The sequence below is a fragment of the Protopterus annectens genome, chromosome 7.part0 (assembly GCF_019279795.1).
Source record: "Protopterus annectens isolate FY-2018-M chromosome 7.part0, PAN1.0, whole genome shotgun sequence".
Taxonomy (NCBI): Eukaryota; Metazoa; Chordata; order Ceratodontiformes; family Protopteridae; genus Protopterus; species Protopterus annectens.
The window spans coordinates 1,191,112,286-1,191,128,142 of NC_056739.1; the positions used below are offsets into that span (position 1 = coordinate 1,191,112,286).

Consider the following 15,857-nt stretch of genomic DNA (forward strand, 5'->3'; position numbering starts at 1 on the left):
GCTCACAGACAGTACCCAGGAAGCTAGAACTGGGGAGTCCACCACTACAAAGAGGCCACTCACAAGTGGAGTCCCTCAGAGATCAGTCCTTGGACCGCTCCTTTTTGGCATTTACTTGTCAGAAGTCAAGGTCAATGTCAGTGGTCACTGGCTGACTAAATTTGCAGATGATTGTAAATTAGGAGCTGTCATTGAATCTCATACTGACACAAATGTTTTCCAGGAGGGACTGACACAGACAAACAACTGGTGTCAGAGCCATGGACTAAAACTAATTGCCAAGAAATGTATAATAGTATCCTTTGGGAAGTCATCCATCCCTGATAACTATCATACTGACAACACACCCCTTTAGAGTTTACCCAGTAGTCAGGGATTTAAGGAGACAGCTAGATAGCAATCTAGCCTTTAATCACCATGTGTCTCTGTAGTGAGGAAATCAATCTATGTTGCGCAACTTATAAACAAAGGTATAGCATCCAAGTCCAAGGAAGTCATTGTTCCAGTGTATTCGGCATACATCAGATCTATCATTTAACCAGGCATATCCAACAACTGGAACATCCACAGAGGTTCCTCACTAAAAGAATAATGGATTAAGTAAAATGTCCTATGCTGACCGCCTCAAGGCCCAAGCCCTGTATTCTGTCTCCTACATGCTTTTGAGGGGAGATCTATGCCTGACATACAGGGCTTTGTCAGATGCCACTCTGATGGACCTCCTGCATATCCACAAAACAAACAGTACCAGAATTACCCATTCTAAAGACTTAAACCTTGCCTATTATATAAATAGGACCTGCAGGAGAGGTAGGAATGTATCTTAGAGACTACCCCGTCTATGGAACAGGCTCCACATCCATGTGAAGCAGAGTTCCTCCCTAAATGAATTCAAGCGCAACTTGGGCAATTGGATGGGAAACCGGAAATTCATCCCTGGTTTGGCGCCTATGTCTCTAATGCAAACAGGTAACCTATAAATAGTTTATCTCCCAGGCGCATGCTTACACTTATCAAGGGTGTCGAACTTGTCAGATATTCGGGATGCATGGCTACTCTTAAAAAGGCCCTTGTGGTTGTTAGCCTAGTAAATACCTATGAACATATAAAATGAGTCTATTTAAGAACCATACTATCTAGCCCAAGCACACAACTAAGCTTGCAGCCCTCGCTAAAGCAAAAGCATATTCAAATGTGCATTGACATGCATGTTACTTCATGGACAGGCTGAAGACAAGAGCTCATGAAGGTCTTCCTTAACCTCACATCCAGGACCCAACAAACCTGGTGCACCTGGACAAGGGCTAAGAAATACAAAGATATGAGCACCAAAAGCCCCCAGTGTAGCAAAGGAGTAGACTATCTTACAATACCTGTCAAAATCTCTAGACTTTTTGTCTAGCAGCAATGTGGCAAAATGTTGTAATCTTTGGAAACTGCTGGACTGAAATGAACACGTAGGAATCATTGCAGTTATGCTTGATAATATATGTGCCCATTTAGGTGGAGATTTGTAAACAGTACTTGCCTTTTTCATAATCTAAAGCAGCCAAATCTGTGTCTCGTGGCTGCTTTTGACATCAGTTATGTGGGCATAACCAAAAAGATTTACTGTTGTAAGACCCCCTCTTAAAAATCTCCTTGTTTGTGTAACATGAAGAAGGAATACAGTGGTCTGAACAGTTTGTTTTATATCAAGACTCATGCAGAGGACAATGCAGGATAAGTTACTTTGAAGTCATACAATTTCTGGCTAGGTATTTTTTTTTCTTTAAGTAAAAAAGCCTTGACTCTTCATATAAAGTCAGTTCATACTAACCTGCTTAGAATTTTGAGGGCATTCAGACCCTTTAATGTTTATCAAACAATATCCTGGGGCAAAAATAACGCACTCTTAGATGATCATTTCTGCTTCTTATAATAATGTAACTTCTATTTCTGCACCCATTTAGCTACTTTTGAAGAGTCAGAAAGATTTACAGTTAACATGGAACTTAGCTGACACCCCTTTTCCTGGAATAGGTATTTTTCTATCCAACATAACACCCATCCTAAAAAGAGTAATTAATACAAAGAGAAATGGAAGAAAGTTAGAAAAGTGAGTGACTTTCTGTCCAAAATGTATTTACTGCTATATTCTATTCAGAAATAACATATTAAGAAAAACACTCTCACTTATTGCACTCAGACTGCTAGACAAAAAAGTCAGACTGACAGATACAAAAATGTCAGTCTGATGAAGTAATAAACCTCCAGCAAATCTATCAGACTGCTTTAGTAGGAAAGCATAAATAGGATCAAAATCAGAATCTCTAACCCAGAAATCGTGCTTCTCTCCAAGGGGAAAAAGTGGATTTCTCTCTGCAGATAAGCAGGAAGCAGCTCCCTCAGATGCAGGAGGTCAGTATCCTGGGTCTTTTTCACACCAGACTGTAGAAGGAATAAGCAGCAGATGGACACAGTGATGGTAGTGCTGCAGGTGTTGAATCAGACTGTGGAGAATTGACAGCTGAGCTATAAGAGAAAGCTCTCACTTTACAAGCCAGTATCTGTCACCAGTCCACACCTACAGTCACACTCTCTGGTTATGGGCTAGAAGAATAACAGTGGATACACACAATTGTAATGAATGAAATGAAGTTCATTGAAAGATAGCTGAGCTCATTCCTGACACTGAGAAGACTGGCAAACCAGGAAGTCCCCAGAGTGCAGCCACTGCTCCTCATGGATTGGAGAGACTCCGTTCAGGAGATTTGGGCACCTTGGAAGGATGTCCTGAGATGACTCCTATAGGGAGGGTACCAGAAACTGCCCACTGGTAGGAGACCCTGGACTGGATCCAAGACAAGATGAAGTGACTTATCTCTCAGCTTGCCTGGCAACACCTGGTGATCCCAGAGAATGAGCTGGGAGCATTACTGAGGATACAAAGTTTGGTTGCTACCACCAAGACCCTGAGGACAAGTGTCTTACAAGATGAATAATGACAATGAAGCAATAATTTAGAAAACAGAAGAGACAAGAAAGCTAGAAGACAATTGAAATCACAGAGTAACCACTGAAGTGTTAAACTAAATCACTGACAACTGTCTAAAAAAAATAAACTCCCTCAGAAGGAATTCCTATAAAAATCCACAGTAAAATTGTATTACTTAAAAAGACAGGGAAGAGAAATTGATAGAAGTAAGGAAGTGAATGAAGAAGGGAAAGTAAGATGATGTAAGGTATGAATAGGTATTTGTTCAAATTTAGGGATGTAGTTTATACTGGTGCTGAGCAAGAACAGACCCAGCTTTTGGATAGGAAGTCTTTCAGAATGGTTTTGAAGGATGAGAGGGATGGTATTGACCTGATGGATAGAGATTAGGAGTTCCAGGCCTTAGCAACATGGTATGAATCTACTTTCTTCATCTCTCTGACAATCCCACTTCTTCTTCACCAACCTCTTTCTCTGTATACTCTCCTGTACTTCCTCATTCCACCACCAGGTCAGGCTGTTGGTCCAGATGACATACCTGTGGAAGCTTGGAGGTGTTTAGGAGGAATGGCAGTGGAATTGTTAACCAGATTGTTTAATGAAATCTTGGAAAGTAAGAGGATCCCTGAGGAGTGGAGAAAAAGTGTTTTGGTTCTGATTTATAAGAATAAGGGTGATGTGCAGAGCTGTAGTAACTACAGAGGGATTAAATTGATCAGTCACAGCATGAAATTATGGGAAAGTAGTATAAGCTAGGTTAAGAAAGGAGGTGATGATTAGTGATCAGCAGTATGGCTTCATGTCAGGAAATAGCACTACAGATGCGATGTTTGCTCTTTGAGTGCTGATGGAGAAGTGCAGAGAAGGTCAGAAGGAGTTGCATTGTGTCTTTGTGGACTTAGAGAAAACATATGACAGAGTGCCTAGAGAGGAGCTGTGGTATTGTATGAGGAAGTATGTAAGAGTGGTAAAGGATATGTACAAGGGTAGTGTGACAGCGGTGAGATCTGCAGTGGGAGTGACAGATGTGTTTAAGGTGGGATTACATCAAGGATCAGCTCTGAGCACTTTATTTGCAGTGGTGATGGACAGGATGACAGACGAGATCAGACAGGAGTCCCCGTGGACTATGATGTTTGCAGATGACATTGTGATATGTAGTGAGAGTAGGGAACAGGTTGAGGAGACCCTGGAGAGGTGGAGATATGCTCTAGCGAGGAGAGGAATGAAGGTCAGCAGAACTAAGACAGAATATATGTGTATGAATGAGAGGGAGGATAGAGGAATGGTGAGGATGCAGGGAGTAGAGCTAGTGAAGCTGAATGAGTTTAAATACTTGGGATCAACAGTTCAGAGTAATGGTGAGTGTGGAAGAGAGGTGAAAAAGAGACTACAGGCAGGGTGGAGAAGAGTGTCAGGAGTTATTTGTGACAGACGAGTACCAGTGAGTGAAAGGGAAGGTCTACAAGAGGGTAGTGAGACCAGCTATGTTACATGGGTTGGTGACAGTGGCACTGACAAAAAAGCAGGAGTCAGAGCTGATTGTGGCAGAGTTAAAGATGTTAAGATTTGCACTGGGTGTGACGAGGGTAGACAGGATTAGGAATAAGCATATTAGAGGATCAGCCCAGGTTGGAAGGTTTGGAGACAAAGGCAGAGAGGTGAGATTGCATTGGTTTGGACATGTGCTGAGGAGGGATGCTGGGTATATTGGGAAAAGGATGCTAAGGATGAAGCTACCAGATAAGAGGAAAAGAGAATGGCCTAAGATAAGGTTTATGGATGTGGTGAGAGAGGACATGCAGGTGGCTGATGTGACACAGCAAGATGCAGAGGACAGGAAGAAATGGAAACAGATGATCTGCTGTGGCGACCCCTAATGGGAATAGCCAAAAAAAAAAGAAGAAGCAACATGGTATGAGTACAGACAATGACCAGCAGATCTGATAGGTTTGTGGACTGACATAAGTTTTTAGTCATTAGATCATAATTACTGACTAGGAACATAGTTGTGTAGCATATTATTTAGTGATGGACAAGCAGACAGATTCTGGATAATTGTATAGGTGGTAAGAAGCCGTCTATATGTTAGTTGATGCCATAGTGCTAACCAGTTTACACTTCTTAGTGCTATATAGTAATGGGTTCTGAAAGTATGTGCTGCAAATCTAGCAACGTGTTATAGCATTGTTCAGGTTTTGATTTTTGCGATGCCTGAATGTTAGGATAGGAGCACCATACAAGTGTGTGGGGAGGAGAGAAGTAGTGGCAAGCATGGCTTTAGTTGTATCGGTGTGAAAGTTTTAAATCATCGCTAGCTTTTGATAAGTTTATCTTATGCAATTTTGTATATGCGGGTTGAATTTAGGGTTGAGCATGAGTTGTGAGTAATATAACGATGTTTCAGTTGCTGTTAAAGCTTCCTGAGAATTTTTTTGGAGGTGTGCCACATTGTCAGATGAGTGTGGAGTCATCTGTGTACTGTTATCAGGGAGGCTTGTTGTGTGGCTATGTGGAGGGTGTTGGTGAGTAAGTTAAAGACGAGGGGACCAAGGATAGAGCCTTGTGGTACACTAGTTGTGACTAGGAGGTATGGAGAGGAAGTGGAGTGTCATTTTACTGACTGATGCCTATTGGATAGGTAATGTTTAAACCATAGAAAGGTGGGTTGAGAGATACCTACAGAGGGCAGCACAAGTTTGCTGTGACAAACTGTGTTGAAGACTTTAGACAAGTCTAGAAATAAGGAGGCAAATAGTTTGCAGTTATCTCTAACTTTATTGAGAGTATCTATATAGGTTAGAAGTGCAGTGTTAGTACTGTTGGAAGGTCAGAAGCCATGTTGTTTGGGGATAGGAGTTCTTCCTGTTGAAGACAGTTTAACAATTGTTTTTGAAAGCCAGGGTACATTTTTTGGCTAGGCTTGTATGGGCCCTAGGGTCGATAGCCTAGTACCAACCTATGAATATATTTTTCAAGTATTTTTGGAAAAAAGAATAAGACTGCTATAGGTCTAAAGTTGGTAATGTCTGTTGAATTTCCTTCTTTGTGCAGAGGGATAATGTGTGACTTTTTTTCAGAGAGAGAAAGAACGTGGAATTCCTGGAATGACCTATTTATTAGGATTCAGACAGGGTAGGCAATGCTATTGGCTGCTGTTTTAAGGTACTCACTTGGAAGGTCATCAGTTGAAGTACAGCATGGTTTGAGTTTAAGAGTAGTTTTATATAGGATGAGGGCATAGGTTTGGAGGTGAAAGTGGATGTGGTGATACGTGGCTGTTGTGTAGGGTTAGGATCAGATGTTGGAGAATCCTTGGTTAGAGTTGCTATACTTATTTATGAAATAAGAGTTGAATTGTATTATGGTTTTGAGTTACTGGAAAGAGTGTTACGGCTGAATTTCTGGCTGGGATGCAAGATTATTTTTTGGCTATCCAGAATATTTTAGGGTTGTGCTTACTATTATTCTGAAAGTTATTACAGTATATTTTCCTTCATTAATTTGCTTTTTAATATGATTACAATCCTCAGCTGAAATTATAACAGACAGTAATCAGTTTATAGCCAACACAAAGCTATTAACAGACGTGTACCAAGAAGAACAGGTTTTCTTTCATTTCCTGAATGCAGAAACCTGTTAGCTAGGAAGACTATGTAACTAGAATAACAGTTAAGGTTATCTCCTCAAAGGTACAAGGTACAGGGCTTGATTCTGACCTAGGGTTAATGGCTAGGCTTAAAATGGCCCTTCAGGGAAGTTAGCCTAGCATTTAGCTGTAAACCTATAAACTGGCCTATACACTGTAATCTACTGGTCAATAGAAAGGACAGGAGACCACTTGGTAAGTGGTCCTTAGAGTGCAAGGACAACTCCATCTTTGGGGGAGAGTTAAAAACTTACTTCCAGCACAGCCAGGCACATATTTGACTAGATGAAGTTAATATATAGCAAGATTCTTCAAGTTAAATTTTCTTACATTACACAAAGGCAAAATTCTCAGTGAAAAAGTTTGGATGTTTGCCCTTGTGGCAGAGCTTCAGCAGTATCTGGGTAATGTAGTGACCCCAGACTCTGCACTTTGAGGAGGTTGGTGACTGAGTCACATATTACATTACATAATAAACACATCGTTAGGCACCTACAATACATAGAATCTGCATATTCTGTATCCAGGGCCTACACGTGTGATAAGTATACATCCTTGAATGCTTTCATTCCTGAATTAACTGTTGCCAAAACACATTTAAGGAGAATGGAATTGACATAAGCTGAGCCAATGTTAAGAAAAACAGAAAAATAACTAAAATGGAGTGTTCAGTTTTATTTATGTTATATGTAAAATATTTACTCAAATTAAATATACAGTCTTGACGGTCAAGAAGGCTTCTCCTACCTTTAAGGAAAAAAGTTACCATTTTTATACTCTGGCAGCTAAGAAATGTACTAGCTTGATATGCAGGCAGTCTGTGTTTCATGCCATTCTCATTCTACGAATATACATCGCATATGCACAGCATGACTGTGGGACAATTTTTAAAAGTTTATCAATATTAGAAATTGCACTACGTCATATATGCACAGCATGATTGTAGGACAGTTTTTAAAAGTTTCAGTATTATCATCAATATCTGTGCAGTGACTGAGACCTGGTTCAAGGCTCCAGGCAGCAACCCTGCACTACCAGGCTATAACTCATACCACACTTTTCGGCCATGTAACCTGGACTGAAACACCAAAGGCGGAGGTGTGTCCATATTCATTAAGGATATCCACACCTCCAGGTTAGTTGCTCAGCATAATGCATCCAAGGTTATCCAAGTGTAACTAACTCTGGAAAATCTGCAATCCAAATTGTAGCTTGCTACAGATCCCCCACCATGCCCCAGGATTCCCACTCCTCTTTTCTTGATGTACTGGAAAATATTAGGGTTCAACCAAACACCCTAATAACGGGCGACTTCAACTACCTCACCATTAACTGGGAAAACTACTCGTGTACCAACTCCTTAGCTCAACGCTTTCTGGAATTCATAAACTCCAATGCCCTAGATCAACTTATCCACACCCCCACTAGGGGCAACAATATCCTAGAACTAGTCATTACCAACATGAGTGGCCGGTGTTCCACACCTGAAGTCAACTCCTCGTTGGTCCGATCCAACCATAAGCTTATCACCCTTGATATCCACATCCCGCCCCCATTAAGGAAACCACAGTAAAAAATTTCTCCAAAGCCAACTTCATGCTTCTTAAGACAGAAGTGGTGAACTTCATGACACCCATGCGGATGGACAATACAGTTACAACTGCTGAATCCTACACAAATGCACTCTATAAGCACTTACACAAGTGCATGGATCGTGCTATCCCAAACAGAACCAAGACACTATCCTCCAAAAAAGGAAGCCTATCTGGTGGTCCCCTGCCATAAACAAACTGTAAAACAGAAGGAAGAAACTGTTGCAAAAGAGAGTAAAATCCCATGAGTGGAGGAGCTCCCTGGTCAGCCTCAGTAAGAAGCTGAGATCCCTTATAAGATCCTCTAAAGCTAGGTACGAAAACAAAATCGCCACTAAATCCAAGGACAACCACAAAGCATTCTATAGCTATGTCAAGAATCTAGATGGCAAAACCCAGATCTGCTCTGAGTTACAGCACAAAGGCATGAAAATTACAGAACCAACTGATATTGCCAACATTCTGGCAGATCGGTTCAGTGCTAACTTTACCCCCCTCTCACCCCCTAAAGGGCCCATATCTATACAGAAAAATGCAGAGTCCCTGTAATCACAACTATGCAGGTAAAAGCTGCACTCTCTAAAGCCAAAAACACAGCATCCATGGGACCGGACAACATCCCAGGCTGGGTTTTGCTGCGTTTTGCATGAACTTCAGAACGAACTGGCTTCTCCACTTAAGCACCATGTTCAATAATAGCCTTGCATTAGGCTTTGTGCCCACTGAATGATGCACAGCAACAGTTATCCCACTCCACAAAGGGGGAGCCACCACCGATCCCGGGAACTATCGACCCATTAGCCTGACGAGTTTGGTCTGCAAGGCCATGGAACTTATCATCATGGAATTCATAAAAAAAAAGACATTGGTAACCTCCAAACTCTGGATCCCACCTAGTTCGGGTTTGTGAAAGGCAGATCATGCCTCCTGAACCTGATCGACTTCTTTGAGGCAGTCACCAAAGCCGTGGATGAGGGTAAGGTGGTTCACACAGCCTATCTTGACCTCGCCAAGGCTTTCGACACCATCCCCCATTCTGGAATTATAGCTAAACTCACTAAACTAGGTATAAATCCCTACGTCACAAGATGGGTTGCCAACTGGCTCACTGACAGAACCCGCACTGTAAATGTTACAGACTCTAAATCTGACCTCAAGGCAGTGACAAGTGGAGTGCCACAGGGTTCCGTCCTGGGACCTCTCCTGTTTGGTATCTACTTCTCTAAAATACAGGCTAACATGGAAGGCCTCTGGCTGACAAAGTTCGCAGATGTCTGCAAACTAGGAGCCATAGTCAAGTCCCCAAATGATGTGGACATCCTACAGAAGGGCCTCACTGAGACAGATGCCTGGTGTCAGAGCCATGGCCTCAAGCTCATTGCCAAAAAGTGCGGTGTCATCCCCTTTGGTGAAAACTCTGTACCCATGAACTACCACACAGGCAGCAATCTACTTAACACCGAATGCGTGATAAGAGACCTTGGGACCCAGGTGGACAGTAGTCTCTACTTTGATAGTCACATCGCCACAGTAGTCAGGAAGTCCTTCTACATGGCACACCTCATCATAAAAGGATTCTCATCCAGGAAAAAAGAGGCCATAGTTCCCCCTCTACTAGTCACTCATTAGACCCATTATAGAGTACAATGCCCCTTTTGGAATGTACCTCACAAGACATCTGCAGCAGCTGGAAAGGCCACAGAAATACCTCACAAAGAGGATTACTGGCCTCAAACAAATGCCCTACACTGACCACCTCAAAAAACTCCAGCTTTACTCCGTAGCATATCGCCTACTGCGAGGTAATCTCTGCCTAACATATAAAGCTATGTCAAACCCAGAGCTGTTGGACATGCTACACCTAAAGAAATCCCAATCCCTCCAAGCTACATGCTCTAGGGACCTAAACCTTGTCACCACAATAAACAGGACATGCTGGAGGGATAGATTCCTGTCCCAGAGACTTCCTATACTCTGGAACATGCTACCCATTTATGTCAAGCAAAGTACTTCATTAGCACTCTTCAAGAAAAATCTTAATGAGTGGATGGGAAATAGGAAATACACCCCGTGGATCACTTCTGTGTCTCTGCTGGACAGTGGCACAGGAAAATAACTTTCTTGGGTGGAGTAAGCTATGGTACCTTGCTGGCTAGGCTTACGTAGGCCCTTGGGCCGATAGCCTAGTACCTACCTATGAACCTATTTAGAATGAGGGACACACAAAAAGTTGGCATGCAGTTATCTAACTAATGAATAAATAACTAGTTAAGACTAGGAATAAACATACATACGTCTCATTAGTCTCCCTGGTTATTTCAGCTCTATATTACATGATCAAACTTTCAAAAGTTCGACCGTCATATAGTCGATACCCATATGATCGAACTTTTAAAAGATTGAACATCTAATAAAAAAAATAAACTACATAAATAACCTACCTGAATATTTTAAGAAGGGGGGCAAGCCCCCCCTGCACCCCCCATACTACACACTCTTTAAATATACCAACTCCGAGAGTGCACTACAGTGCAGAAAAGGGCACTCTTCCTATCCCGTGCTGTACGGAGATCTTTGTTAAAACGTTCCAACTTTCAAAAGTTTGATCATATGGTGCCAATCATATGATGGTCGAAATTTTGGAAGTTTGATCATCTAATATAGACCCGGCTATTTCATGCCACGCAACAGGTGCATCATGTTAACTGTGCTACTGTCTGAACTTTCCTAAAAGCAGTAACCTTGATACTTGACTGCATGGAAATGCTTTCACAAAACATATGAACAAATGTGGTGGGTATTACCTCCCAATGGCTAAATACCAGCTGTGGACTAGCCAAGCCACTTGTTCGCTTCCGGACTTCATCAGCAAAGCCAAAGCTCTCGGCTACTGGCAGCACTGCCTTAATAATGAAGGCGTCGGTCCCTTCTTTCATCTCTTCTTGCAGCACTCTACCTTCTCGTTTTGAAAGAACACCATAGACACGACCTGCAAGATTAACAATGGGTAGTATAAGCAGCTGTAAAACTCATCTGTCAAACACTAAGCTCATTAACAAAATATAACTATTAAAAAGTGTTATTTATAAGATTTTGTTTGCATACAACTAAAACTTTTACTCAGTCATACAAAAGAAACAGCTATTAATGTGGCAAGCCAGCTTTAAGAAGAATTATAAAAGCAATCAATTAATAACAAGAGAATAATGCTGGGAATAGTTCTGTAAATGTTTCTTGTTTCAATCATTGATATAGGCCTGTTGGAACACAATACATTCTACTTTAACTCCACAGCCAAACTAAAAAAAAATGAAATGACAAAGAAAACTCACACAATATACAACATCTTTGCTTCAGTGTCCAAAAGTACAAACCAGATACAGAGGTAAGATGTCATCTAACCTGTCAGTAGCCTTACTGATACCAGTGGGACCCCTGCAAGGGACATGATGTCTTCCCATCCCTACACTGCAATATAAAAGACTAAATGTAGGTGTGCAGTTGTCAGCCATTACTCACACAGGCTGCCTATTTAAAGAAAAGTAAAAATCCAGCTCATGAAAAGCAATGTCTTTCACATGGTCTCCAGTCCTGTAAACGTTACCTGTAATGCCCCATATACAGACAGCAGATAAATCTCTACTGGTATGTGATGAACTTCTGCAAATACACTGCCAGGGAGGCATCTGTTAATGTCAAAATAGGAAATGATTGGGAAGCTAAAAAGAAAAATCATATAATACTACCATAACATTTCTGCTTTTATGCATATAGCTGTTAATATTAGTCAGTAAAGTTCTTAATATAAACATTTTAACTTATAACACAATAAATAGTATCTAATCTCAAAAAATGTATCTGAAATATGTACAATTATAAACATTTATTTTGCAAATACCTCCTCTACAACATTCAACATATGCACAGTTTTGAAATGAATCACTAAAAAGCATATATTTTTACTTTACAGTGATTTCTCAGATTGTGAAAATACACTTTCTATCCTCACTTGCTGAAAAGTATGTGTACAATGAACCAAGTACAGACAAGATAAAATTCCTGGCTCCAAAAGAAGTTTTTTTATTTTGTGTTGAAATGATGCTAAACGTTCTGTTAGTATGTCTAAGCATATAATAAGATTATGTATAATATTATATGTCTTGTTTTGAAACTTCCAACAAATGTAGCATAGTTGCAAATAAACATACTGTAAAAATAAATCTATGTGATAAAGGCAGACATTACTTCAGGAAATATCCTCTTTAGGAATCAGATCAGTAATGACCCAAAATAAACAATTTCCCTAGCAATGCAGTGTCAGGAGATCCCATCTTGTGGAAGACTGTAAATCAGCATGAGAGTAAAGCAGAAGTTCTCCATGTTCCCTTATTTTTTTTTCCAAAGCAAGTCCTTCCCATAACAGATTCCCCTCTGAAAGTCCCCTGAAGTAATCAACTCAATTTAAAATAAAAAGTAAACACCTGGAGTGGAAAATTCTGCAACAAAGATTGAGAGTAATAAACATGGAGAATATGGTGGAAGAAGACTCTTCAACTGACAGACACAACAGATACCATCACATCACTATTACCACATGATCTTCAAGAAGGAGAGTCTTATCCCCCATAAACTACTGAAAATAATTTATTTACTTGCCTTTGTTTACTGGGAAAGTCCAACTGGGTAATACCCATTTTCAGCAGAGGCCCAGGGAGAAAAGCTCTATTTGCATACATTACATTATGTTCCAGTTAAATACAATTAAACACAGAGTAGTTACATTTCTATTTACATTTATATACAAAAAAGAAGTTATGTCTTACCATAACATTCCATCTGTGTTGTTTATCTCCTTTCATTCATCACTGGTGGGTTAGGTTCCAAGCCCTTGGAACTGAGTTGGCCTATTACCAAGCTCGCGCCAACCAAAAATCTCTAGAGCTAAGTCTCCACCCAGAATGCCCTTCTCCCTGTTACCTCAGATTGCGTTTGCTAAGAAAGGAAGTAAAGCCGAGGCCACTTCTACGCAAGTACCCTAGTACACCACTTAGACCCAAAGCATCCCCCAGGAGCCTTTGGATGGGGAAGGAGGGTGGGAAGTGATGAATGAAAGAAGATGAACAACACAGATGGAACATTATGGTAAGACATAACATCTTTATCTGATGTTGTTAATCTTCTTTCATTCATCACTGATGGGACAGAATCCCAAACTACCTAGGTCCTTGGGCAGCCCTTATGGAAGAACATTCCTGAGTACTATTGAGCCGAAGGCAGCTCTCTCCCTGGAGACCAGGTCCAATTTGTAATGAGTGATAAAGGTATGAGGCTTAGCCCAAGTAGCTGCTGCGCAGATGTCATCCATGGATGCCCTGGAATGGAATGCTATAGAAGTTGCCATAGATCTAGTGGAGTGGGCTTTAACTTTTGGCATGGATTCATTATGGAGGGAATAGGTGACACGTATGCAGTCCCTTAGCAACCTTGATAATGTAATCTTGGAAACAGCTTCTCCCCATTTTGGGTCCCAAAAAGGAGATGAAAAGCTGTTCAGATTTATGGATAGGTTTGGTCCTGTCTAGGTAAACTCTTAATTGTCTATGTACGTCTAAGGTGTGAAGGCAATACTCTCCTCTATTGGCAAAATTCGGAAAAAACACTGGTTAATAGAGAATTCAGAAACAACTTTGGGAAGAAAGGTTGGGTTCGTCTGAAGTGACACTCTGTCTTTATGAAAAACCAAGCCTCTTGATACACAATGCCTACAGCTCTGAAACTCTTCTGGCAGAGGTAATGGCCATCAGAAACAAAGATTTCCAAGACAAAAACTTTAGGTCACACTTAGCCACAGGCTCAAAGGGCTTTTGAGTCAAAGATTGGAGGACTAAAGTGAGGTTCCATTGTTCTATGGGCTGTCTGAGAAGAGGCCTGAGATGAGAGGTGCCTTTGAGGAAACCCTTGCAGAGGCATAAAGAGATGAGGGGTGCCATCTATACCATTGTGGAAACTGAAATTGCCACTAGATGTATTCGTACTGTAGAGGCAGAGGCTCCGTTATCAAAAAACTTAGCCAAGTATTGGAGCACTGCACTAACTGGAGCTGAATACGGGTCTAGCATGTTATCCTTGGACAAAATGGAAAACCTTTTCCATTTATCCTGATAGTCTTCTGGTGGATGGTTTGTGAGAGGCCAGAATGATGTCTCGAACAGGTGTGGAGAGATTAGCCTGCATGGTGACTAGCAGAAGTGGAGAAACCAAGCTGTCAGCTCGAGAGTCGACAGGTTCCAGAATCCACAGCGGGAATGCTAGGTGAGGCCGAAGAAAGGGGAAACAAACTTGTCGAGGCCAGAATGCATCTCAACTGAAGAGCTTTCTTTAGAAATTGCGGGATCAGAGGAATGGGATGATAGGCGTAGAGAAGTCCCATGGGCCAATCGTGGATCAGAGCGTCCCTCAGTGATTCCCCCGCCTGAGGAAGTAGGGTGAAGTAGCTGCTGCACTTGACATGGAGGCAAAAAGATCAGAGCAAGGCTGGTCCCAGTGGCTGAAGATTACAGATGCCACCTCGGGGTTAAGGGACCACTCATGGGGTATGAGGATGCATCTGCTCAGTTTGTCCATAATCATGTTGGAGCTCCCCGCGACATGCATTGCTATCAGAAAGCGGTTGGAAGCTATTGCCCACTGCCAAATTCTCATGGCTTCTCAACAAAGGGGGTAGGACTTGGTTGCTTGTTGATGTACCATACCACTGACATATTGTATGATTGCACTGCAACTGTCCTGGAGGGGAGAGCCGCATGGAATGCCTGCAACGCTAACAGCACGGCACTCAGTTCTAGGACACTGATATGCAGGTGGGCCTCTGAGTTGGTTACTCAAATCTTGTAATCCAGGGGATGACAGTTTGGGAACCATTCACACAGAAGGAGCCATTGCAGAATTCGCATATGTAGTTTTGCTAGAGGCACTATTGGAATTGACACAGCCATAGAACCTAGGGCTTGGAGAACTTCTCTTGCAGAGGCTGATATTTGAGAAAGAATCACTCAGATTTGAAGCCTCAGTCGATGGAGTCTGTGAAGAGGGAGTGATACTAGACAGGATTGAGTATTGAACACTGCTCCAATGAACTACATTTGTTGTGTAGGGATAAGATTTGATTTCTCCCAATGTATTGTTATTCCCAACAATTTTGCCAGAGAGAGAGTATGTCGTAGTGCCGCTATCAGAAGATGCTTGGTAAGGGTGGTAAGGAGCCAGTCATCTAGATATGGAAACACCCAGAATCCTTTTAGTCTCAAGTGAGCTGTTACCACTGCAATGCATTTCGTGAACACTCTGGGGGCTGTAGAGAGACCAAATGGCAGGGTACGGAATTGGTAATGACTGGCTCATAGCTGGAAGCAAAGCAGACTCCTGGAGGATTTGTCCATCTTGATGTGGTAATACGCATCCCGGGGATCTATAGAGCACATCCAATTGCCTTCTCTTAAAAAGGGAAGGATGGACTGAACTGTGACCATCCAGAATTTGGTGTGGGAGACAGATTTGTTTAAGTTGCTGAGATCTAAAATGGGTCTCCAGTCCCCTGTCTTTTTTGGCACCAAAAAGAATCTCGAGTAAAATCCAGATC

At 41.7% G+C, this 15,857-nt stretch overlaps 1 protein-coding gene across 1 annotated transcript in view; it reads right to left on the bottom strand.

Annotated features, from left to right (window-relative positions):
• Nucleotides 1–15,857, bottom strand: part of EFL1 (elongation factor like GTPase 1) — a 1,877,823-nt gene that overhangs the window by 388,616 nt on the left and 1,473,350 nt on the right. Inside the window, exon 19 of the mRNA XM_044077803.1 lies at nt 11,023–11,207. Within this exon, the coding sequence (XP_043933738.1) occupies nt 11,023–11,207 (185 nt within the window). The remainder of the gene's footprint in view (nt 1–11,022; nt 11,208–15,857) is intronic.